General features: G+C 33.2%; 1 protein-coding gene across 1 annotated transcript; it reads right to left on the bottom strand.

Moving 5' to 3' along the window:
- Positions 1–472: 472 nt before the first annotated feature.
- On the bottom strand, positions 473–17342 carry LOC139872019 (protein BIIDXI). The gene is made up of 3 exons (XM_071859809.1): positions 17153–17342; positions 1415–1912; positions 473–1143 (listed from the first exon to the last, which is right to left on the bottom strand). The coding sequence occupies exons 1-3, from the start codon at positions 17238–17240 to the stop codon at positions 554–556; spliced, it is 1176 nt and encodes a 391-aa protein (XP_071715910.1). The 5' UTR covers positions 17241–17342; the 3' UTR covers positions 473–553.
- Between the last annotated feature and the right edge of the window lie 7759 nt (positions 17343–25101).

Raw genomic sequence — 25101 nt, 5'->3', positions numbered from 1 at the left:
GCTTAAACGTAGCCTTTGAGGCTACGTTTATCATTTTCCTTTGTGTTAATTACAAATCTTATTGTAAATGGTAAAAATAATTTTTACCTGAATTTCGCTAAAATGATATATTCCCGGAAAAAAGCATAAAGACTACACATTTACCGCAAGACTAATGATATTTTCACTTCAATTTCAGATAGATGCACTTAAATGTACTAATTTACCCTTAAATCCTTAAATGCTTCCTTACATAAATTTCTTATTGCTATCTATTGAAGGATATATCTAAAAACTAACTTGATATTGTAGTGGATATATAAGAAATAGAAGAGGAAATATCAATAATTAATTATTAATTATAAGTATGTAATAACAAGGTCAAACATTCATTCATTGCACTGCTATAGAATTACTAACCTTACACTTGATCATAATACTTAATTCCATGCCAACTTCAATTACTACATAGACAACTTGACAAAGTGAAAAATACCATAAAAACTTTGTTTGCCAAAGCTTTGCGTAGAACCATAATAACTTACTACTTGCTCACAAAAAGCCTCTAATTTAACTAAACCATAAACAAGATACCCAAAACCACAAACCCCAAACTACAAACCGATAACCCCAAATCTTTAATACCTCGAGAAACAACAACCCTAATATCATCCACCACGGGCCCACATAACGAGCTCCCGTCATCACTTCGAGTGTTGTAATACACACTATAAAACGCCACACGAGTCCTCTCAGCCTTAGCCGTAAAATTCACATTTGCAGTTTGAAATGTAGAATTAGAATCCGGTGTATAATGTACATTTTCGGCTTGATCACCTGCAAACGCCATGACTGCAAGCGGTTGTTTGCACATGTCTCCCGCATGACCTAAAGAAAACGACATTGTATAAGGCTTGTTTGGTTTTGTTGGAACCATTTGTGAGATTATGCCTTCTTTTCCTGATAGTAATTCGAGTGCCCGTTTTCCTCCTGGAACCGAGAAGTGGTATGAGTCGATGTAACGAACTGCACGGTTTGACTCGACTATCCAACCGGGTAACGATGATGTTTCTTCATCGAGGTTGGTTGGGAGTAAAACTCCTAGTGAAGCATTTCGAAACATCCATGGACCTTCTTCAAAGTCTCCATTCAATACTGCATTATCTGTAATGTTTTTTATTACAATTACACAGATTTAGTTAGAATCTAACAGACTAAAGTTATGGTGTTTTGGGATTAGAAGTGGCAATTTCGACCCATTAACTTCTAACTGAGTTTTGGTTATCGTTAACTACATATGGCAATTTGGTACCTTTTAACTTCAAAGTCTGCATTCAAAACTGTGTATGACCCATTAACTTCTAACCGGTCAATTTAAACTCACACTAAAAAATTCGATACCCAACCCGCCCAATTAACCATGATAAATTCGTACCTTTGGGTTTTGTCGGAACGAAAAGCTTTTTAATGGCAATGTCATCAATAATGGGGCCACAAGTGGGGTCATCTTCCATGCCAGGATTGGTAAAAACAACATGGGCGTCTTCTTGATCCGCTTGAAAAGCCCAGGCGTATGTATCCCATCCTTGAACACTATACAATGTTTGAAGATCAATAGTCTGCGTTGCAGGTGGGACCGACACATTCAATGACTCTAACTGTGCGCACGTGCGAGACGCACTGAATGTTATGGAGTAAATCTCGCCTTTTTCCAACTTCACATCTTGGCTGATCTGAGCATCGTTACCGAGCCTTACTGCGTGTCTACCTTCGGGTACAATAAGTATCATGCCGCCTTGTTTTTGGCCCGAGGTCACCAGCTCAACGGTACCGTTTAACTTCCAACTCGGGACTGCGTTGGGGCTGTCGCCGACCCCATCATCCGCAAAGCCTCCAGATGGCGCGGTCTCGAAATCACCATTGATTAATAAGCCTGCAAAGAGTCAATATAATCACATTAAGATGTATGAATAGTTACTATAGTTAATCAAAGTTGACAAGTGATTATAATGTGATTTTAATTTGTCAAATATTTTTTTTCTAGTAATTTTTTTTTTTTTAAAGCAAGTAGTCGACATCGAATACTCTCATTTGTCACGCACGCAAATTCTTTCAGGAGGAAACCCGAATCACATTGCAGGAACCAGATTCTTAAACCATCCCAAAGGACAGGCGAACCGGATTTGAATCCTGAATGGATCCGGGACAAAAACACTCTGGGAGGTCCATCTTTCAGTCAGATTGATTAATAGGATGGGCAGAGCGAGGCTTGAACCCATGACCTAAAATCGAAGCCTGACACACAAGATTTTATTTTGTAATTTAGATATAGAGAATAACGGTTCCGTATTTGAGTTGGTTTGGTGACTCCGTCGAAGTAGGATCATCGGGCATTGCTATGGTTTGGAGTTCGGGTGTTTTGATAGGTGTGTTTTAAGTGTCGAATCACAATAATACGTTAGCATTGGGCCTTTAAAAAAATACGTTAGCAATGGTTTCAAAGATGTTTCGATGGTTGTGCTAGCTTGTTTGGCTTTGTAGTGTATTTCTACAATGTATTTAAATTGTTTAGGGTTTAAATTAATTGTTTATAATCAAATAGACCGTAACGTCAATCACACTTTCCGCCTGAATTGCAGGACCTTTGCACCTTACATAGTTACATTGTTTGCTACTTCCTCCTGTTTGTTGTCATGGGCCGATCGTGTGTCATGGGTGGGCTTTTTTTTTGTTTTGGCCCATTTGTATGTTGTACAATTTCATTTGTTATAATATAATAATCTCTTTTTTGCTGTTAAAAAAATATATTATAATACTTTATATATATCTCTACCCTTTACAAACCATGTGGCTTTTTGCCACTTGTCACACACTCATTCACTCACCCTCTATCCTCCTATTTGTCAACATTTTATTGGCCACTTCCATCCAACCTGGCCCACATTCTCCATCTTACACGTGGAACAACAAAACCCTTCTTCAACACTCCCCATTTTGTTACGCTCTGCTCTCTCAAAACAAAAAAAATAGAGATCCCGTAGACTGGATTTCCGATTACCCTAAACCGCCGCCGGTTATCGTCAACGTTCACCCACCACCAGCGCCGCATCCCTTCAGATCGTTTACAATCTGGTACGTTTGATTTCATTATCGTCAATTTCATAGATTTCATGTTCTTTAAATGGTTCGAATTTACAATCCGCAACGTCATAATTTCATCGATTTCGGTTATTTTTCAAACTTTTCCAGGTTTGTTGGCCTACCGTCGTATTAAGATCCGAAATCCAATCAGTATTCCAATTCAGTTTTCAATCTTTTTGTTAATTTTTTGACGAATTTAGGGACGAATTATTCATGGATATTTGTTAATCAACCTATGAATAATATGAATAAAATTTTTATTAATTTCACAACGTACATACATATCAATCAAATTTTCATGTAATGAATTTGAATTAGGTTTAAAATCAATTTCTAATGATCCGTCATAATCAGTTCTTTTAAGTTTCAGTAACTTTTTATCAATTTTGAAACTTTAAAAGATGCAGGAGTTTTTTTTTTGTGAAATTTTGAAACTATATGTAACACCCCGTTTTTCCCCGTACATGATTTATAGGTGTATTGTGTATGTACGACAGGCGTATGAAGGGTTCGATACATGTTTGGGTGTTAAAGTCTTGTATGCGAGAAAATGTGTCAGGCCACGTTGGGTGTCGCGGCGCGACAAAGGGAGCCGCGGCGCGGCGTTTCAAATAAATCCAGATCAGAAAGCTTGTTAACAAAGTCACCAGTTCGAGGCAATCGTCGCGGCGCGACGAATTAGGCCGCGGCGCGGCGAATGGTGTGAACTGGCACCAGATTCTTGTAAATTTAAATGAAGTTCAAGGGCAATTTGGTCTTTTCGGGTTTGAGCCAGATTTGAGGATTTAACCTCATCCATTCATTTCATTTCTCATTTTAATTTCCCTTTTCTTTTCATTTTTCCTCTCAAACTCAAACACCCATTTGATTTCAAAAGGATTTTTGGAAAGGAAGGATCGGGAGTTGATCCTTGGCGTAGTTGACAAGTGTGTTCTCCTCGTTCTTAGCTACACGGTGATACTAGTGGTAAGCTCTAACTCCGAAATTCATTTTCGTGTTCATCATTCAAGTTTAGGGCTTTTGATTGTATGATTCATAGGTGAAACCCATTTAGTTGTTAATTGAAGGTTAACACCAAGATTCGGGTTTTTTTTGTTGTTAATGTCGGGTTTTGGGTTTGGTGTGCAAGTTCATGCTTGTAAGACTTGTAAATGGTGTATAATCACTAGTATTAGTGATTATTGAGGTTTTGGGGACATTTAGGGTTCTTGGAGTTGACTAATTTTGACTAGAGCCAAAATTAGGGTTTGGTGATGATTTTGACCCGATTGTTGATTTATTAAGGTTTATAAACTTAAAATGGATTAAGTTGAAGTATTAAACCGAGTTAAATGTGTTTTGGTGTCAAGACTTGTAAACGGAGAGATTTTGACTTAATGGGTCAAAATTAGGGTTTTGGTGTCAAAATGGGTGAGACATGTGTTTAACACTTGTGTTTGGGGTTTACTTGGCATATTAGGACCATTTTCACCCGTGTTAGTAATTATTGGTTAGTTTGGGCGCGGTTTGTACTTGGAATTACATTTGGGTCGAATTTGCACTAAGTGTCAAATTGGGTTGGTTTGTAAATCCAATCTAAGTGTGTTGTTGAATTTGTGATAATGGAATAGGTACTTTCCATTGACGAGTTGCGGATTACTTGGTTGCATTCATCAAGGCTTAAGGTGAGTGTTAATATCCTATATGCATATGTATGTGTAGGATGGGTGCGGGTCGGGTGAAGTGGTTCTCGGTTATAGAGCTCACTTCACATATAGGTGGATTGATGGACTTGTGTGTAGGTCCAATTGGCACGGTTGTGCGTTTTGGTTGACCATCTTTGACGAGGTGCACACCTTGCGTGTACTCTATCACATGGGCGTGTGATGTGGATTATATAACCCCAATGGCGAAGGGTTAATATTGTGAGTGGAATAATTATGCGTGTACGTATATAATGTATTTATTTGTGTAGTATGAATGTGGTATTGTCGCGGTGTTCAAGACACCACATTCTAAGTAACGAGTAGTAGTGTCACGGTGTTTAAGACACTACTCATTGTTTGATTGGCATGTGGTATTGTCGCGGTGGTTAAGACACCACATTGTCATGGGAGTGGAATTGTCGCGGTGTTCAAGACACCACTCATTATTTTGATTGACGTGCGGATTCGTCGCGGTGTTTAAGACGCCACATTGTCATGGGGGTGAATTAGTCGCGGTGTTTAAGACATCACCCGGGGGATTAGTGATTACGCGGTGTTTAAGTAACGCTAATGGATGTTACGAACTCCGACGGTCTCTTACGAGTATCGTTCCCTTGTACGATTGGTTAACCATGGTTATTGTGTTGTAAGCGTAAGCAAATTATGTTATTCGAGAGATATATACATATATATACATATATATTGTATACATATAATGTTGTATTGTCGTGTTGTAGCTAACCCTCCGGGTGTAGCTTATTGGCATTGTTCACATCGTTGTTGGCAAACTTATATTTTGTTGATGTATCTTTAGCTCATTGCTTAGTGATCTTACGGTATGCTTAGACTAGCTTGCCTTTATGTTTGGATGCTCCGGTATGCGGTATTTGCTATTTTGTGGCGTGTCCATTTTATGCATGTATATGTATGTAGTATATTCTCACTCACTAAGCGTTAGCTTACCCTCTCGTTGTTGATATTTTTATAGGTTCGCATGCTTGGCGGCTCGGGTAAGCTTGGGAATTAGAGATCTCGGCTAGGTTGCTTTAGAAGATCTTGCTTTTGGACTCGATTAGGATTTGGGTAGCGTAGTCCCAAATCACCATGCTCGGTTTTGTGTAAACGTAACTAGTCGGGTCATAATGATTATAACCGGTTTACGATTTAATTAATGAACCATAAGTTCGATGAACTTACTTTGATAACAAATACGTTTTGGAATATGTGTAACGGGACCTAAAGTATTATTTAACGCGTATTAAAAGGAAAAATTTTTATGGGCCGGTTTTAATACGGGTTGGGTTGTTTCACTATAAAAAAAAAAGTATTGAAATTTTGCGATGCTTTGATTAATTTCCAGTTTTTAATCGATTAGTATTTATATAGTCTTAGGTGTATCATTATGCACATAATGTGTTTGATTATATGCTCGTGTTAATTAATTATGTGATATGTGTCATTATCTGAATATGATTTGATTTCTGTTCGTGAATTTTAGGTACATAGCTTATTAATGAGCAGTTGATCAACCATGACCAAGAACATTTACATCTACACTAACTGATGGTTGATAATATGCAGGAGTTTTTTTTTTGTGAAAGCTGCTGATTGTTGTATTTTGATTTGTTACTTTTGATTCTGATTGTGCAGATAATGATATATGTTTATGCCTGGCAAATGGGTCGGGTTGCGTCGAGACCCAAATGGGTTTGGTTCGAAACTGGTCAAAATTTAAATGGGTCAAACGGGTTGGGTCAGGACCCGAGTTGGGTTGGGTCTGAGTGGGTCGAGACCCAACGGGTCGGGTCGAGAACCATTGTATTCAATAAAATTTAGTTTTCAATATTTTTTTATCATTCTTATTATTTTTTATTCTTATTATTTTATTATTTTTTTATTTTATTTTGAAAAATTACATCGTGCAACTAAAAGTGAAAATTTTGCAGCTCGGCCCGTTGGACCCATATATAAGACGCGTTGGACCCGCCTCTATTTGTTGGACTTGGTGAATATGAACCCAATCGACCAATTTCTTATTTTTTGTCTAAGACCCAATATGTTTTAAAAAAACTCATTGGACTAATTTTTAGGGATGAGAATCTCAAAAACTGGAAACTTTACAACTCGACCCGTTTAACCCATATCTAAGACCCATTAGACCCAAATTGATCACTTTGGGTTTGGTTTGCCAGGTATATATATGCTGTATTCACATAAAGTTCCAGGGTTATAGAATCCAAGAACAAAGTTAATGAGTCTTCACCTTCACAACTGATGGTTGATAATGATGGTGGTTGTTTATGTCCCGTAGCTTGCTATTCGAATAAAGACATTGTCAACTCGACTGATAAATCATGATGGCACGTCCACCTCAATAGATAACAACTTATGCAGAGTGGGTCGTTTATTGATTGAATATAAGTCATTTTTATGAGATGAAAGTTTACTTCCTGATGAAAGGTGGCTATCTAGACCCATTTACATCAATGGAGTCAACTCATCTATCTACGGATGTTGGACAATATCAGAGTTTGCCATTAGCTGCCTATATTATCTCTTATATGTTTGAAGGTATTTTTCAATTTATTACCCAGTTTATTGTTTTGTTAGGATTTCAATCATATATATTTTATTGCTTAGTAGTTGTGTATTTCGGTGACTTTACTCAATTTGAGTTTAGAGAATCAGAATGGTGCGCATATAGACAAGATTAAGTATATTCAAATCATAACAGCCAAATACACCTTATGTACTTGCAACAAAAAAGTTTAACTGCATTTGCTGGATTCTATTCTGTAAGGTATGCATTTGCTGGATTCTATTCTGTAAGGTAACATATTTTGTTGTTACTATTTTTTCATGTTTCAAATTTTTGATATTTGTTGTTTCTGATTTCTGTTTCGTGTGTTTCGCGGCGTGTTGTCTTTGTTGTTGCATATTCGTTTGTTATATCTATGGTTTATATTATTTGCTTTCAATCGGTAGTATTAGGTAACAGGATGTCGAGTAGGAATAGGAAATAAAACGTAAGATTACGGAGATGTATATGATTAAGACCTCTGGCTCACATTCGTTATATTTGTTGGAAAATATAGATGTTAGTTTAACAAGTTTAAGGTGAATTAGATATTGATGGGCAGATTTGGGTCTGTTTTGACCCATGAAGTAATGGGCGGATTTGATACATAATCCATTAGCATTAATGAGATGTTTGGGTAGGATTCATGACATTCATGTGAGAAAACTATAGAGCAACTTATAAGGCAATAATAAAATATGACCCTACAATATGGATGAGCCAACAAAAATATGGTTAAGAGTTGTCTTAATATGACCATATAATACAACTTACTTAGGGCATAAGACCCTACCATATTCTTCTTCAAAGTAGAACACCATTGCATAGTTAGTATACATAATAGGTCAAAAAATCCAGATGTCAGTCATTTCTTAATAAATTTATACACTCATTTATAAAATAAAATAAAAAAAATACACCATGTATTGACAAAGTTTGAATTGTATGTTTTCAAAGTTGGGTTGCTATCAAGTTATTGGGATCAACACTTCCTGATCACTTGCTGATTGAGACCTTCCATTCAGGTTTGTCATGTATGTTAGAAAATATAGATGTTAGTTCAACAAGTTTAAGGTGAATAAGATATATATGGGCTAATAATTTAGGTCTGTTTTGACCCTAAGTTGTTCGAGCTACTACTCAGCCACTTCAAAAGCCTTCCCTTAGATTCGACTATAATTATGTTGGGAAGCATAGCAATTTCATATCATGGTTAAATGTTCAAGTTCACTTTATAGTATGATTTCTTTTGTAATACACTGGTAAACATCTCTGAAACTAACACTTTTTCGTACATATTTAGATGACGAAACAACCACATCAGCGGGAAAAAAGGATTGAAGATATCAAATGGAAGCATATGCAGAAAATAGATCAATGCCAGCTATAACGCAGAAAACACAACTTTTTTGGCAACATATTATGTAGAAATTATATCTAAAAATATGTACACATCATGTGAATTTTCGGGTATATGAAGTACCGTCACTCGTGCCTGCTTGAATGAACAGAAAACCGAGACTGAAGGAGGATTATTGACAGCTGTGCAAACGTTAGCATCTACTACAATATGTGGAATCATACATTTTATTTTGGAGGTCAACCTTTGTTAATTTTTGTTGTTGTTGAACCTACTGTTCTAAAGACCAGAGTTATATCACAATCACTTTCTTGCATGGACTGGAAGGTGAGTTTTTTTTTTTTTTTTTTTTTTTTTATGTCATTTAGGTTAGGTATTATTGAAAGCATCTAACTTTAAAGTTTGATTTTCTTTGGGTAGGATTTTGAAATGTATCTACACGTAAGTGCAAACATTTACATTAAATAAATTGTTATTTTTTAATCATTATCAATGTAGATGTTAATGCGTTAATAAAGGCTGAAAATGTTTGGCGATATATGCAGGTAGTCAAGATTTTGAACTTATAGTATGTAAGTATAATATTTTTTCAATGGATATGAAATTTTTACATTTCGGTAGACTTGCAAGAGTAGCTTCTCAGTATGTATTGTTGGTTGGGTTAATCACTTAGACATTACAGTAGTAACTTCTCAGTATGTAATATGTGTAAGTTTTCAATTTTTTGATTTGGTGTAGTGACACAAGTACCGTACTTTTAGGTAGTCAAGATTTTGAACTTATAGTATGTAAGTATAATATTTTTTCAATGGATATGAAATTTTTACATTTCGGTAGACTTGCAAGAGTAGCTTCTCAGTATGTATTGTTGGTTGGGTTAATCACTTAGACATTACAGTAGTAACTTCTCAGTATGTAATATGTGTAAGTTTTCAATTTTTTGATTTGGTGTAGTGACACAAGTACCGTACTTTTTACTACTACGATGTTTCCAACAAATAAAAAATTATGCTTCGGTTTCAACTAATTTTGCGGACCAAAGAATTGTACTTATTTATATCTTATTTTAATACGTTCAAGACTGAACGATGAACCTACGAGTTTAGCGAAGGTTCTTTCTATCTTCATAAAACTTTTTATCAATTATTTCATCAACTTAATTGCGTATCTTGATTTCGAAACATTGTTTGTTTACATGTCAACTAATAGGTTGTATACTTACGATATTATGTTCCTTTTGTAACATTTTAGGTAACATTTTATACTAACTTGAAAATAGGGCCCACCGTGCAACGCACGGGCTATTAAAGGCTAGTATATAATACTTCGTATATCATAGGAGTAGATAATAGATACGGAGTATATTACAGTAATTATGTAAACTCCTTTTTCTGAAAGAAAAATACGGAATAAATTACTCCGTAATAGAGAATTTGGTCAAAGATGCGATGACAAACCAGATGGGCCTACAAATTTGCGCGGCAAAAATGAATCAACCCAACACAGTAAAAAAACTAAAAACAATCAGTTCACGCGTTTTCTACAACTCTATTGAAACTTGTTACTTTTTTAATGTAAAAAATTCTAACAAATACTCTCTTGGTCCCGATTTTATTTTCAAAGTTTAAGAAATTTCCTTATAATAATAATTTTTTATTTAATTTTTCAGTTTATACCTACTATAGTAGTACTTTTACTTATTATTTTCTCTTACATACCTACTATAAGAGTATTAATCAATTTTATTTTTTTATTCTTGTTTATTGATTAAAGTGGATAATTACATAAAAGCATTAGAAAAATAAAATATCAGACAATAAATATGAGACGGAAAGAGTAATTACAAATTCAAAACTAAGTTGATTATAAGTTTAATTAAAATGATATCTATCTTAAAGTTGCTTTTAATAAGAGTGGTTATACGTGAAGTATCGAAACAATAAATCTATTGAAATTATGTGTCAAAAAGTTGTACGATAAAATGTATTAATACTATGTAATTTTGGTGAATTTATCAATTTTAATTATGAATAAATCATTAGCTTTTAATATTTTTTTTTTTTAGAATAGTGAGAAATAGCTTTTCTTTTGGTCACCTTAAAATTGATGTTAGTAAGATTTGAACATGAGATTTTATGTTTATAATGACTCTTAAATTCTAAATTATAGTAGTCCTTCCATCTTAAATTATTGTAGCATTGACTTTTAAGTCTTTATTGTAGAACTTGACTTTATAGATATTTTATGTTATATAATAATATTTGATGAAAGTAATATTAATGAAAAACCATTTTAAAACAGATTTCATTCATATAGTTTTATCAAATATTATATAACACAAATCACAAATGAAAATATTTAAAATTCAAAAGTTAAAAAAAAAATAATAAAAATAAAAAACTTTAAAAGTTAAACAGGACCGTTATTACAGAGAGAGTAATATGGTTTAGAGTTAACTAGTGGAGGAGCCCTCGCTTCGCGTCGGGACTCCGTTTCGAATATAATTTGTTGTTTTTGGTTCGTAAAATTATTTCGTGTTTAACGGTTATGTCGGTCAAAACCTATCCCGAGTCGTGCGAAAATTTAAAGGCGGTTAAAAATTTAGGTGGATTTGTTAGGGAGTTTATGGAAAATAAAGAAGTTACGATTTGGCCCTTGAAGTTTAACTTTAGACCCCTATGAAGTTTACATTTTTTACCCTAAGAATTTACATTTGGCGCCCTAAAGTTTATAATGGTTGTCAATGTTTAGTGTAGCATCATTGTGGGTACAACCTTTTTGCACGACGTACAAACGATTAAAACATGGGGAAAAGCTATTCATATATATATATATAATGAGTTGCGTAGTTAATTTATAATAACGAAAAAAAGTTAAACAATAATAAAATGAAAAATTATGTGGTTGATTTAATAATAATAATAATAATAATAATAATAATAATAATAATAATAATAATAATAATAATAATAATAATAATAATAATAATAATAATAATAATAATAATAATAATAATAATAATAATAATAATAATAATAATAATAATAATAATAATAATAATAATAATAATAATAATAATAATAATAATAATAATAATAATAATAATAATAATAATAATAATAATAATAATAATAATAATAATAATAATAATAATAATAATAATAATAATAATAATAATAATAATAATAATAATAATAATAATAATAATAATAATAATAATAATAATAATAATAATAATAATAATAATAATAATAATAATAATAATAATAATAATAATAATAATAATAATAATAATAATAATAATAATAATAATAATAATAATAATAATAATAATAATAATAATAATAATAATAATAATAATGAATAGTTGTTAGTTAGTAAAAATTATGTGATCGATTTATAATGAATGAGAAGTTTAATAGTTAAATTATAAAATGCGAAAACTTTGTGATAAGTTTGTAAAAGCTATGAAGTTAAGTATTATAAAGGACGGGGTTGAATTATGAAAATATAAAAAGTTCGAGGTGAATTTGTGAAAATTGTTAAAAAGTTCGAGGTGAATTTGTGAAAATTGTGAGTGTTACTATTCACTTGGCCTTTGCCTAATAGATATATAGAGTTTAATGGTTTAATGGTTAAATTATAAAATGCGAAAACTTTGTGGTAAGTTTGTAAAAGCTATGAAGTTAAGTATTATAAAGGACGATGTTGAATTATGAAAATATAAAATGTTCGAGGTGAATTTGTGAAAATTGTGAGTGTTAATGTGGATGATGATGATGATGATGATGATGAATAGTTGTTAGTTAATAAAAATTATGTGGTCGATTTATAATGAATGAGAAGTTTAATGGTTAAATTATAAAATGCGAAAACTTTGTGGAAAGTTTGTAAAAGCTATGAAGTTAAGTATTATAAAGGATGGGCATGAATTATGAAAATATAAAAAGTTCGAGGTGAATTTGTGAAAATTGTGAGTGTTAATGTGGTTGATTCAACAGCAGCAGCAGCAGCAACAACAGCAACAGCAGCAGTAACAACAACAACAACAACAACAACAATAATAATAATAATGAATAGTTGTTAGTTAATAAAAATTATGTGGTCGATTTATAATGAATGAGAAGTTTAATGGTTAAATTATAAAATGCGAAAACTTTGTGGAAAGTTTGTAAAAGCTATGAAGTTAAGTATTATAAAGGATGGGGTTGAATTATGAAAATATAAAAAGTTCGAGGTGAATTTGTGGAAATTATGAGTGTTACTGGCCTTTGCCTAATAGATATATAGAGTTTAATGGTTTAATGGTTAAATTATAAAATGCGAAAACTTTGTGGTAAGTTTGTAAAAGCTATGAAGTTAAGTATTATAAAGGACGGGGTTGAATTATGAAAATATAAAAAGTTCGAGAAAATATAAAAAGTTCGAGGTGAATTTGTGAAAATTGTGAGTGTTACTATTCACTTGGCCTTTACCTAATATATATATAGAGTTTAATGGTTTAATGGTTAAATTATAAAATGCGAAAACTTTGTGATAAATTTGTAAAAGCTATGAAGTTAAGTATTATAAAGGACGGGGTTGAATTATGAAAATATAAAAAGTTCGAGGTGAATTTGTGAAAAGTGTGAGTGTTACTATGCACTTGGCCTTTGCCTTAGATGTATAGAGTAATGATAAGTTTACACACTACATATTCGTGCTTTTGAATTTGTATTAATATCTTGGTTCACCCATAATTCATTGCATACCCTTTTTAAAAAAGTGTTCATTAAATTTGAATATACGTAGTACATTATCTTGTTCTATAAAAGTCGAAACCTGAGAAGTAAGGGCTAATTTACGATTTTGGGGTGCCACAATACTTGATACGGAATATAATTTTCTCATGTGAGCTCATGTCCAAATTAACTTTTTCACAATTAACCAAACAGAAGACAACAAGAAACCAAATTGAGATGTGGGACAACGGTAAATGGTCGACAAATGCACAAGGACTATGTTTAACTTTATTATGATAATATCTTTTGTAACATGAAATTGTCAATTTAGTATAATTATATATCAAATTCATCATGTGAACTTGTAACAAATAACTGAAAAGAACATCACATAGAATGTAATAATCAGAGTTACATGTCATCATAACTAACAAAGATTTTTACAAGAGTTTTATTTCAATCGTTAGTATCATCATAAGAATTTTTCTAATTGATAGATAAGATAATAACTCTACAATAAAAATGTGTTAAAAGATCGAGAAAATATAATAGGTCTGAATTTTTTTTTTTTTTTTGGGTAATAGATTACACCCGATGAATATTTATTAAAAATAATAAAGATTGAAAAAATAGGTCTGAATTTGATGTCGCTAGGGATGGCGCCCGCGGGTAACGGGCGCGGATCTTATATACCCGCGACCCGCCCAAAGGGTTGTTTTTTTCTCGTTGAGACCCGTTACCCGCCCACGGGTAAAAATATTTCGCCCATGTCCGTGACCCGCGGATACCCGCGGGTCATAAAAATGTACAACTTAGTAAAAAAAGTTGATTTAATTATAAACCATATATGTAGAAGCTACATGTAAAATGACATAAAAAATAATTTTTTACTTATATGTAATATTATATGTCTAATATGTCTAATAATTATTATATTATAACTAAAATCACTTTTAAATTTAATATTTATATGTATTAACTCGCGGGTAAATTAAAAAAAGTGCACGGATTTGCGGATCGGGTTTACCCATGACGGGTAGTATATACCCACGACCCGCCTGCGACCCGTCAGCGGGTATAATTTTTTACCCGTACCCATGCCCGCGGGTAAGAATTTATGATGTTACCCGCCCGTCGTGGATCGGATACCCGCGAGTCACGGCTTTTTTCTCGCCCGTTGCCATCCCTAGATGTCGCTATGTCACAATGGGTGAAAATGAATTTATTAAATTATTTGATAATAACTCAGAAAATTAAATTCAAATTTAATATCATGTCATAACAATCATGAGCTAGCTTTAGTCTTTTAAGTTTTAACTACATTAATGAACCATTTTTCTCAAATAGAAATTAGGCTGTTTGTTACGCACAGAATCTACAGGCGTGGTTGTTGTTAGCTAAGACAATAGATAACGGGATGGTGGTTGTTAGCTAAGACAATAGATAACGGGAGTAAGGTGTACTTTTGAGGGCAAGTCAATGATTGGACCATAGTAGGGAAAGGAGTGAGTTGTAATGGGGGCTTTTGTAAGAAGTTTGACGGTGATGTGGTACAAGTTGAATGGTATTTGAATTGTAAATAATTAAAAGTGGATAGAGAAGATACTCATAACCAATAGCATGCTGCCATGTCACAAGCCGCCCCTTTCCTCTCTCCGTGATCCGCCGACCAACGCCTGAAGACAAACGCCCACAGACGCTCCATTCCGGGCGTCTGTGGGGGCATTTGTGGGGGCGTTTGTCTTGACACCTCATGAGCATTTAGGGGAATGCAGCCCCGTTATCTATGGTCTAATAAGCGTGTTCAATTTTAGTGTTTGTTATTTTTATGTTCTTTCTTGTTGTTGTCGTGTGTTGGTTTCAGCGGGGTTCGAGTTTAGTTAGCTTTATGTTTGAATAGTTTACTCTTGTCGAGCCTTGTCTGCATTACTTTTTTCTATTTCGTTTTTCATTTTCTCTTTGTAAGAAAAAGTTTGTTATAAAGTTCTCGTCTTTTTGCCAAAAAAAAAAAAACCAATAAGTTTTTAAAGTTGTTGGTAAAAACCAACACCAATCCTATGCTACCATTGGGAATGCATTTCGAATCACGAAGTCTATGTTTGGTTTACTATTAGATATAGTATTAGTATTTGTGAATTGATTTATTAATTAATTTAGTGTATATGTATATGTCATTGTTGAGAGTAAAATGTAATGTGGTAGACCATATATAACAGCTTATCAGTTTGAGGAGTTATATGAGGTGTAACCAATATGGCAAAACTGACGAAAACTGACTGGAACCTAACAGAGCCTCAATTGGACTTCTGACGCAAAAAAAAAAATTTGTCAGTTCTCTTTTCAACCAATCACTGATTTTTCTAATTTAGTATGTATATATATATATATATGTGTGACACACACACACACACACATATTATATTTGACACAAAAACTAACACAACGTTAAAAAAATGTCAGAAACTGACATTGTCGTGCAGTCATTTTTTGTCAAAAGGTGCACTAAGTGCCTGTGACGACGTTACAGTCACCATTAGAAATGGTCTTAGTGATGAAAAGGAAATGATGATGTAGCTCTAGTATAACGCTTATGTGTCGTGTGTTAATATGAGAAAATGTGTCATGGTTGTGAAAGATATTATAAAAAATATAAATATAAATTGATGAGTATTAAATGAATTACTACTGTACTACATATAAAAGTACTTTTTGCATTTCTTCAGTAATGGAAATTATTCCGAGTGAAGTCCGGTAAAAAAAGTCTAGTTCTTCGTGGATATTTGTTTTGTGCAGTCCAGAGCATGGATGTGGGTTTTGGCTGAGATGTAGCCATCATGGTTTACTCAATTTTCTGTATATGTTGTAAATTTATATAATGGAGTACATATTTTGGCTTTTAAAAAATAAAAATACTCCATAAATATATTGTACTTTCAATATATACAATAACCGTTTTTGTGTAAAAATTACTAATTTATGTAAAACTGTCTGACTTTATTGATTTTTTTACTTCATAAACGCTGGTAAACTACCGTAGTTCGTTAATAATGGAATAAAACACATCAATTCAAAGGGTTTTATGACTGAATAGTGTTTAATAAACTCAAAAGTTTTTAAAAAATACCTAGAAATCACATTAAATTAAAATTAAATACCCATAATATATACGGAGTAATAATAAAGTATTTATATCTATATTTATATACTCCGTATTTAACTTGAATTCAATTTTTATTAAGTAGAAAGTGAGACTTAATTTTATACTCCGTAGTTGTTAACTTGGGTAAATCACCCAAAAACATCAATTTTAAACATAGAAACATATTTGAAGCAGTACTTCATTATTCAATTTTCAATACATAAAAAAACAAATATCCCTTGAAATCCTAAATTTTTAAAAAATAAAAAGGTCTAAAAATGCATTATAAACGGGATGCATTATGATTTGTACAGTACAGTACAACTAAGCGTGCAAAATTACCAGATTTTCCGGGAGCTATAATTAATCATTTACTGACAAAATTATCTAACACGAACACTCTTATTTACTTAAAAATTGTGTAAATAAAATCAACAACACACATTTTAATCACTTTGATCTCACATAAAATAAAACAGATCTCAAGTACGATTTGTTAAAAATCGTAATATTCAATTTAAAAAAAAGATAGAAATGCAGTAAACATACCGTCATCTGCAGCATAAACAGCAACAAAACGAGAAACGAGAAGCCAAATTAGTGGAAATAACTTAGTTGCTGCTGAAATTGAATTCATTATTTTTGAATGTGATTAAAATCAGAAAAGAAAATGAAAAAGAATTAACTTTTTCTTTCTGAAAAAATAGAAGGATGAGAGTGGTAGAGTAGATGAGGATGAGTGTGAGCTTTTATACCAAGATTCGTTGCATTTTGTTGCTGTTCGTTCGTTATTTTATTACAAAGTACTCCGTATTATTTTTCTTTTAATTTAATGATGACAGTAGAATATATATATTTTTTTAGCAGAAAGTAAATTCCTTTCCCTTTTTTTTACTTTGTTTATTTAATGTAAAAAATTGGTACAGGGAAAGTGTTGGCACGGTCTTTTTGTTCCCACAGACGTCCAATCAGATTAAAGAATCTTACAAATTACTCCAATAACAAAATATAATCTCATTTAAGTGAAATATAAAAGGTAAGATGCAGATAATAATTTTTCCAATAATGAAAATCTATTTATGCACTCATAATGAAACAGCTCAAGAGTAAAGAAAATCGCAATATTTTATGAGTAGAGAGATTGCTTCTGAATGAGCATCCTGCCAATAAATATGTTAAAAAAAAGTAAAATAAAGTGTAAGACGTCATGACAATTGTAGAATTAAATTTTTATTAGTTTTAAATTTGACTGAAGTTCAATTTAGGCTATAAGCAACAGTCAAGTCGTCAATAAATCTACTTTTGTTGTTTACTCGATTAATATAGCTAAAATCTTCCAAATTACTCCTTAACGATAATTATATTTTCTTACGGAGTAATATGAAGTACTTAATAGTAATAGTATTATGCTCACTAGAAAAAAATTACGTCGATAGTACATGTGGTTGGTTCTGTTTTTCCTCACAGCACCTATAGTCTTTTTTTTTATTATTATTTTTTATTTTTATTTTTTATTTTTGCTTCATTAGTACCTCAGTTTTGTATCACTTTCGTTGTTAGTACCCAGTTAAACAGCTGTCAATACTAAACCGTTAAAGTCTATCATGTGTCATGCATGTGAGAGCATTTTGGTCTGTTCCAATTTATTGTTACATATTAAAAATTCGACTAGTATACCACATACCATTCCAGATACAATCCCCAATTCGATATAAACCCTAAATTTTCTATATCCCCAATTCATCACAATGGTTGATTGTTTTGTGGAAGGTCAACTATAATTCGTTGTTCTTAAACCGATCATAATCCTAAGCATCGCTATTATGGTTGCCCAACAAAGGTATTCACTTATTTTTATTTTGTTCAGTGATGATAAACCCTAATTTGTTCGTTATAAATCCTAGTTTTTTTATAATTGATTGGTAATAATTAAATGTCTTTTTCTTTTTGTTTTCAGTGGTCCAATTGTCCGTTTATTGCTTGGTATGATCCACCCATGTGTTCTCGTTCACTTGTTTTTTTTAACATCAAAATTTTATTAATAATCAACCCATCTAGCAAGCAGCTAGATGGTCCAAAAACGGGACCATTACACGGGCTTTACAACCAATGGTTCCAAGATAAATTACATTTGCTTCTACTAGAAAATCACAAAAAAAGACAAACTACAAAAAGAATCAAACAAGTAAACCTTCTTCATAGTGTCATCCGAAAAAACAACAATGTTTCTGAACCTCCAAAGAATCCAAAGCAAGGCCGCAACAATCGAGTACATCTTATTCTTCGAAGCTTCATTCGTCGTCCAACAATCAAACCACTCTGAGAACTCGGACCATGATTTGAAACTCGGCATTTGAACATTCAACCAAATCCTGCATTTACGCCAAATATCCACCGCGAGGTCACACTCAAAAAAATGTGATCAACACTTTCTGTCCCCCACGAATAACCCACGCAGCCCGTATCCTTAATAGCTACCCCGCGACGTTCAAGATTAACACGGGATGGAAGTCTATTTAGCGCCACACGCCAAATAAAAAATTAACATTTCGGGGCATACATTTAATCCAACGTGAAACAATTTAATGTGTTGGAAGCATCCTATCATCCAAAAATAGTCTCGTAGCACTAACCGTATATTCTATATCATTATCAAGGGACGATTGCAAAGCGTTACACGAATCCGACACAGAAATTTCACCAATACTCGACATCATGTCCGCAAGATTACTCATGTCCAGCGACCCCATGTTTCGTTTCCATGACCATTTCCACCCTTCAGAACCAAGTCGATCCACAAGTGTACAATTTTCATCCGAATCCAAATAAAATAATCTCCCAAACTTTTCTCGTAACGTGCCACTACCAAGCCAATTATCCTTCCAAAATAAGATAGATTGCCCATTTCCGACTTTAGCTCTAAGGACGTTAGTCGGTAAAAGGCCTTTACTTTTAAATTTATTAAACGAGTTAACAATGTTATACCACACACCTTTACAAGGGATAGTAGAACCGTCCAAACCCTCTTTTACACCATATAAAGCTTGTAACACCGAAACTCAAATAGAATTAGGCAAGTTAATAAATCTCCAAATCCATTTACATAAAAGGCCGTAATTGCAAGAACGTAGGCTACCAACATCCAAACCTCCTTTATCATGCGAACTAAGAACTTGTTCCCAAGATACCCAATGCATTCTTTTGTCAATTTCGGTACTTCCCAAAAAATCCGACGCGTAAACTTTCCAAATTATCTAACATCATTTCCGGGCATTTAAACCTTGATAAGTAATAGACTCATAAAATTTCCAAAACCGCCTTTATTAGTGTTAGCCTACCACCAATCGATAAAAGTTTTGCATTCCAACCCGACAATTTTTTTTGAAATAGGTATTCTAACGATTTCCAAGTTACAATCATATTCATATTAACACCAATAGGCAATCCCAAATAAGTAAATGGAAAACCTTTCGAACATCTCATTTCTTGAACACACGAATCAATTTGCAACTCATCCACCCCGAGGCCAAAAAGGTGTGATTTAGACACATCAATTTTTAGCCCCGACATGTTATGAAACTCATTAAGAGTCGACAAAGTATTTTCTAAGCTTACTCTATTCCATTCCGACAAAATGATAGCGTCATTCGCGTAAAAAAAGGTGTGAAATGTTAACATTTGAATTGCCAACTTTCACCCCATGAACCCAAAACCACTTCTACCTTTGCAATTAATAAAATATGTAAACCTTCCATGACAATTAGGAATAAAAACGGACTAATCGGGTCTTCTTGACGAAGTCCTCGATGTAACCAAAATTCACCGGTTGGGCTCCCGTTAACTAAGACCGGTGATTTCGAATTATACAAACACATTTTTATCCAATTCCGCCATCTAGACTCAAATCCCAACGTAGCAAACATATGGTCTAGAAAATCCAAATTGACTGCATCCTACGCCTTTTCAAAATCAACTTTAAAAATCATAAGCCGCTTTTTTTAACTTTATACCAATTCACCAATTCACTAACAATAAGAGGACAATAAAGGATTTGTCTTCCTCTAATAAAATCCGATTGTTCAGGCAAAATAACTTTATCAACAACCCCCACTAATCGATTGGCTAGAATTTTAGAAATGATTTTGTATTGAACCCCAATCAAAGAAATAGGTCTATAATCTTTTATGCACATCGTGTTAGTCACTTTCGGAATAAGAGTAATAAAAGTGGAGCACACACCTTTAGGCATTTGATTTTCTGCAAAAGCACTTTTAATCGAGGCAATTAAGTCACCCTTGATTGACTCCCAAAACTTTTAATAAACAAAAACGTGTATCCATCCGGACCCGGTGATTTATCATACCGCATTCCCATACCGTGATTCGAATTTCCTCTTCGATTACATCTTGTTGTAATAGGACGTTATCATCTACAGACAATTGCACCGAAGCTATTAACATGGCCTTCACACTGTACGAGTAAGCCGCAAATTTATTAGCATAAAACTGTCTGAATGCGTTTTTTGATTATCACCGGATCCGTCACCCAAACACCATTTAGCGAGATACCATGGACTGATTGTTTACTTCTTTTATGTTTTAACATTCCAATAAAATATTTCGAGTACTCATCCCCTTTAACATTCCATTTAATTTTAGATTTTTGAATTATGTCTTTCTCCTCAATCTTTTTAATACTTAACACCTCGTTCAACAACTCTAATCTCTCCTTTCGATCTTCCTCAGACACTGAGTTATCATCAATCTTTTTCTCAGTATCACTGATTTTATCATTAGCAACTTTGGAACGAGATTTCAACTCAACTCTTTTCGCCTTGATCCAAACTTTAATTGCATCTTTTAAAACCTTAAGTTTATCATTGAAAGCCCAAGTATTCTAGAGTAGATTTCACAAGCTCCTCAAAACCACCCATACCAATCTATGAATGAAAAAACTTAAACGGTAGAGGACCAAAATCCAATTTTTTGTCATGAAGCAAAATAGGAAAATGGTCCGAATGCACCTGATTAAGAACTTCCAATTTGTAATCCGCACTGTTGATTAATGCGTTCGATGACACCAAAAATCGGTCAATTCTACTCATTTTCGACGCCACTTTATTCATCCAAGTGAACCTTCTACCACATAAAGGAACACCGGTATTATCAATAAATGCGTTGAACACCCTTGCCTCGTTTCTATTAAATACGGAGCCAAATCTCTCATCTTCCTCTCTAACTTAATTCATATCACCAAATAACACATATTCCCCGGCATTGTTAGTAATGAATGAATATAATCTATCCCACAAACTAGCTTTGGCATTCGAATTATGTGGACCATATACATTAACCATATAATAGTCATCATCTGAACCCACCCATCTTCCTTTTACTATAACATAATTTTCGTCACTCCACACCCGATCGTTAGCAAAAAAATTAGGATCTCATATGGAAATAATCCCCCCGACATACCTCTCAATAGCGAACAAGCAAAATTAAATGAATAGTTTTCCCACATCGACTTGATCCAAAATAACTCCAATCTTTCCATTTTTGATTCTTGCACCCCTAAAAATTGAATATTATTTGCATAGCACCTCTTTAATCCACACCCTTTTCTTCCTCTTCTTACATCCCCTTATATTCATCGATAATTGCTTCATTGATTAACCAAGCTCATTCACTTGTTGTTATACCAGGCTTGTTGAGGACCAAGAATACTCTTGAAGCCGAAGTCATAATGCTGAAAGCTGAGGTCAAAATGATGAAGATTAGAGATACGAAGATGAAGTATCTAGTTTTTGTGTTGTTGGTTGTTTTTATCATGTATGTAGTTTTAGTTGGTTAGATAGTTGATGTAAATCTTTTGATTGTCTTTTGGTAAATGTCTGATGAAACAATTATGGTCATTGTATGAATCAGTTATGGTCTTTTGTGTATGAATTGATGATCTTGTGGCTTTCAAGAATTCCATTAGTTATGGTCATTGTATAAATTTGTGTATGAATTGATGATCTTTTGGCTTTCATGAATTGAAAAGGTTATGGTTAGTTTTTTCATTGTGTATTCAACATAATTGCATCAAGTTTCTAATGTATGTATTGACTTGTGACATCTATGGTATTGACTGAATTGCATCAAGTTTCTAATGTATGTATTGACTTGTTTACATTGTGTATGTATTGACTTGTGACATTTATGGTATTGAATAAAAATGTATTGAGCTAGGAGTGGCAATATATACCCAAATGTGACTAGTTTGATCCAAAATGGCCTGTTTAACCTCAAAGTGGCAATTTAGACCTAAAAGTGACTAGTTTGACTCAAAATTGGCTGTTTGAACTAACTGTACATGGTGGTTTGTTTTACCCATTCATGGTGGTCTGTTTGACCCAAGATCCATTACTGCAAGCTAAAATCAATCACCTACTTAATCTAAAATGACCAGTTTCACCTAAAATGTCCAGTTTTACCTAAAATGGCATGTCTGACCTAAAATGGCCAGTTTGACCCATTCATGGTGTTTTGTTTGACCCAAAATGACCTGCTTGACCTAAAATGACCAGTTTCACCTAAAATGGCCACTTTGACGTAAAATGGCTAGTCTGACCTAAAATGGCCAGTTTGACCCATTCATGGTGGTTTGCTTGACCCAAAATGACCTGCTTGACCTGTTTATCCAATTTATTATTAATTTATTTTATTTTTTAATGCACAAGTGACAAAACATCCAAGTTGGTTAAACATAATCCATTACTGGAACCTAACATCAATTAAATTCAATAAAACATAACATCTATTAAAATCATTCACCATAATCCATTAAACCCTTACAATACATAAATTTAACATCTTAATATTGCATAACTTGATATTAAAGTTTCAAAAACATAAGTTCAAACATTAAATTAAAACATTAAAAATTACACTTTTGTCTTCTTACTGCCACCAGTTTTTCCAGGTTGTTTAGCTTGTCTTTTTGGTCCACTGCTTTTACCAACACTACCTTAATTAGTACAGCTTCTTTGATTATGACCTAATCGACCACATTTTCCACACAGAGTTGTTTTCCCTTGCCTGGACAACTTACCACCTGAGTTCATGGTTGCAGCTTCATCCATACCCTTTCTCGTGTTCTTTTTTGGTCTTCCAGTAGTTGCCACAATTAAAGGTGGAACAAGTGTACTTGTAACATTTGATTTAAACCACAGTTCCATAGAACTTAAAGGACAGATTTTGAAACTGTAATTGTTCCTCCATGTTTCTAACTAATGTACACGATGAACCCAACTTTCAAGGTGACCAACACGTGTACTAAATGCACCCATGTAGTACAATGCAGCCACTATATGTTTACATGGCATTGCAGTGAGCTCCCACTTTCTACAAGAACATACTCTTGCATTCATATCTACTACACGTTGATCATTGTGTGGACCACTTACTTGGTATAAATGATCACCATTCCACATCATAGTGTATTTTTTAGCCTCTTTCTTGATACCATCAAAGAACTTTGTTGCTCCAGGGGTTAAAGGACCATCAGACTTAGATCTCTTTATTGACTGTCATTATCCTTTTCATCAAGTACTCCCTAATGTGAAATGTCTCATTCATATCGATTATAAACGTTTCATATTAATTGGTTTCGTTGCGAGGTTTTGACCTCTATATGAGACGTTTTTCAAAGACTGCATTCGATTTTTAAAACAAACCATAACCTTTACTTTATCGATAAAGGTTTAAGATACATAGAGTAGATTACCAAATAATGATAATCTAAAGTACAACGTTTACATACGACCATTACATAATGGGTTACGATAATATATTACAACAATTTATTTTTCGAATGCAGTTTTTCTTTAAACATTATCATATAAGCATGCTGACTCTAAATCTTGTCCTTAATTTAGCATGCAACAGCGGAAGCTCTTAATAATCACCTGAGAATAAACATGCTTTAAATGTCAACAAAAATGTTGGTGAGTTATAGGTTTAGCCTATATGTATATCAATTTGTAATAATAGACCATAAGATTTCACTTTTCATAAACATCCATCTCATATCAGGCATTTCGCAAACTACATAGAGATAAAAATCATTCATATGGTGAACACCTGGTAACCGACCTTAACAAGATGCATATAGAATATCCTCATCATTCCGGGACTCCCTTTGAACATGATAAATTCGAAGTACTAAAGCATCCGGTACTTTGAATAGGGCTTGTTGGGTCCAATAGATCTATCTTTAGGATTCGCGTCAATTAGGGTGTCTGTTCCCTAATTCTTAGATTACCAAACTAAAAAGGGGCATATTCAGTTTAATAATTCAACCATAGAATGTAGTTTCACGTACTTGTGTCTATTTTGTAAAACATTTATAAAACTGCATGTATTCTCATCCTAAAAATATTAGATTTTAAAAGTGGGACTATAACTCACTTTCACAGATTTTTACTTCGTCGGAAATAAGACTTGGCCATGGGT

Source organism: Rutidosis leptorrhynchoides, chromosome 1, assembly GCF_046630445.1.
Source record: "Rutidosis leptorrhynchoides isolate AG116_Rl617_1_P2 chromosome 1, CSIRO_AGI_Rlap_v1, whole genome shotgun sequence".
In the NCBI taxonomy this organism is placed as follows: Eukaryota; Viridiplantae; Streptophyta; class Magnoliopsida; order Asterales; family Asteraceae; genus Rutidosis; species Rutidosis leptorrhynchoides.
The sequence above is the reverse complement of the archived record's forward strand: the minus strand, read 5'-3'. Positions and strand labels throughout refer to the sequence as shown.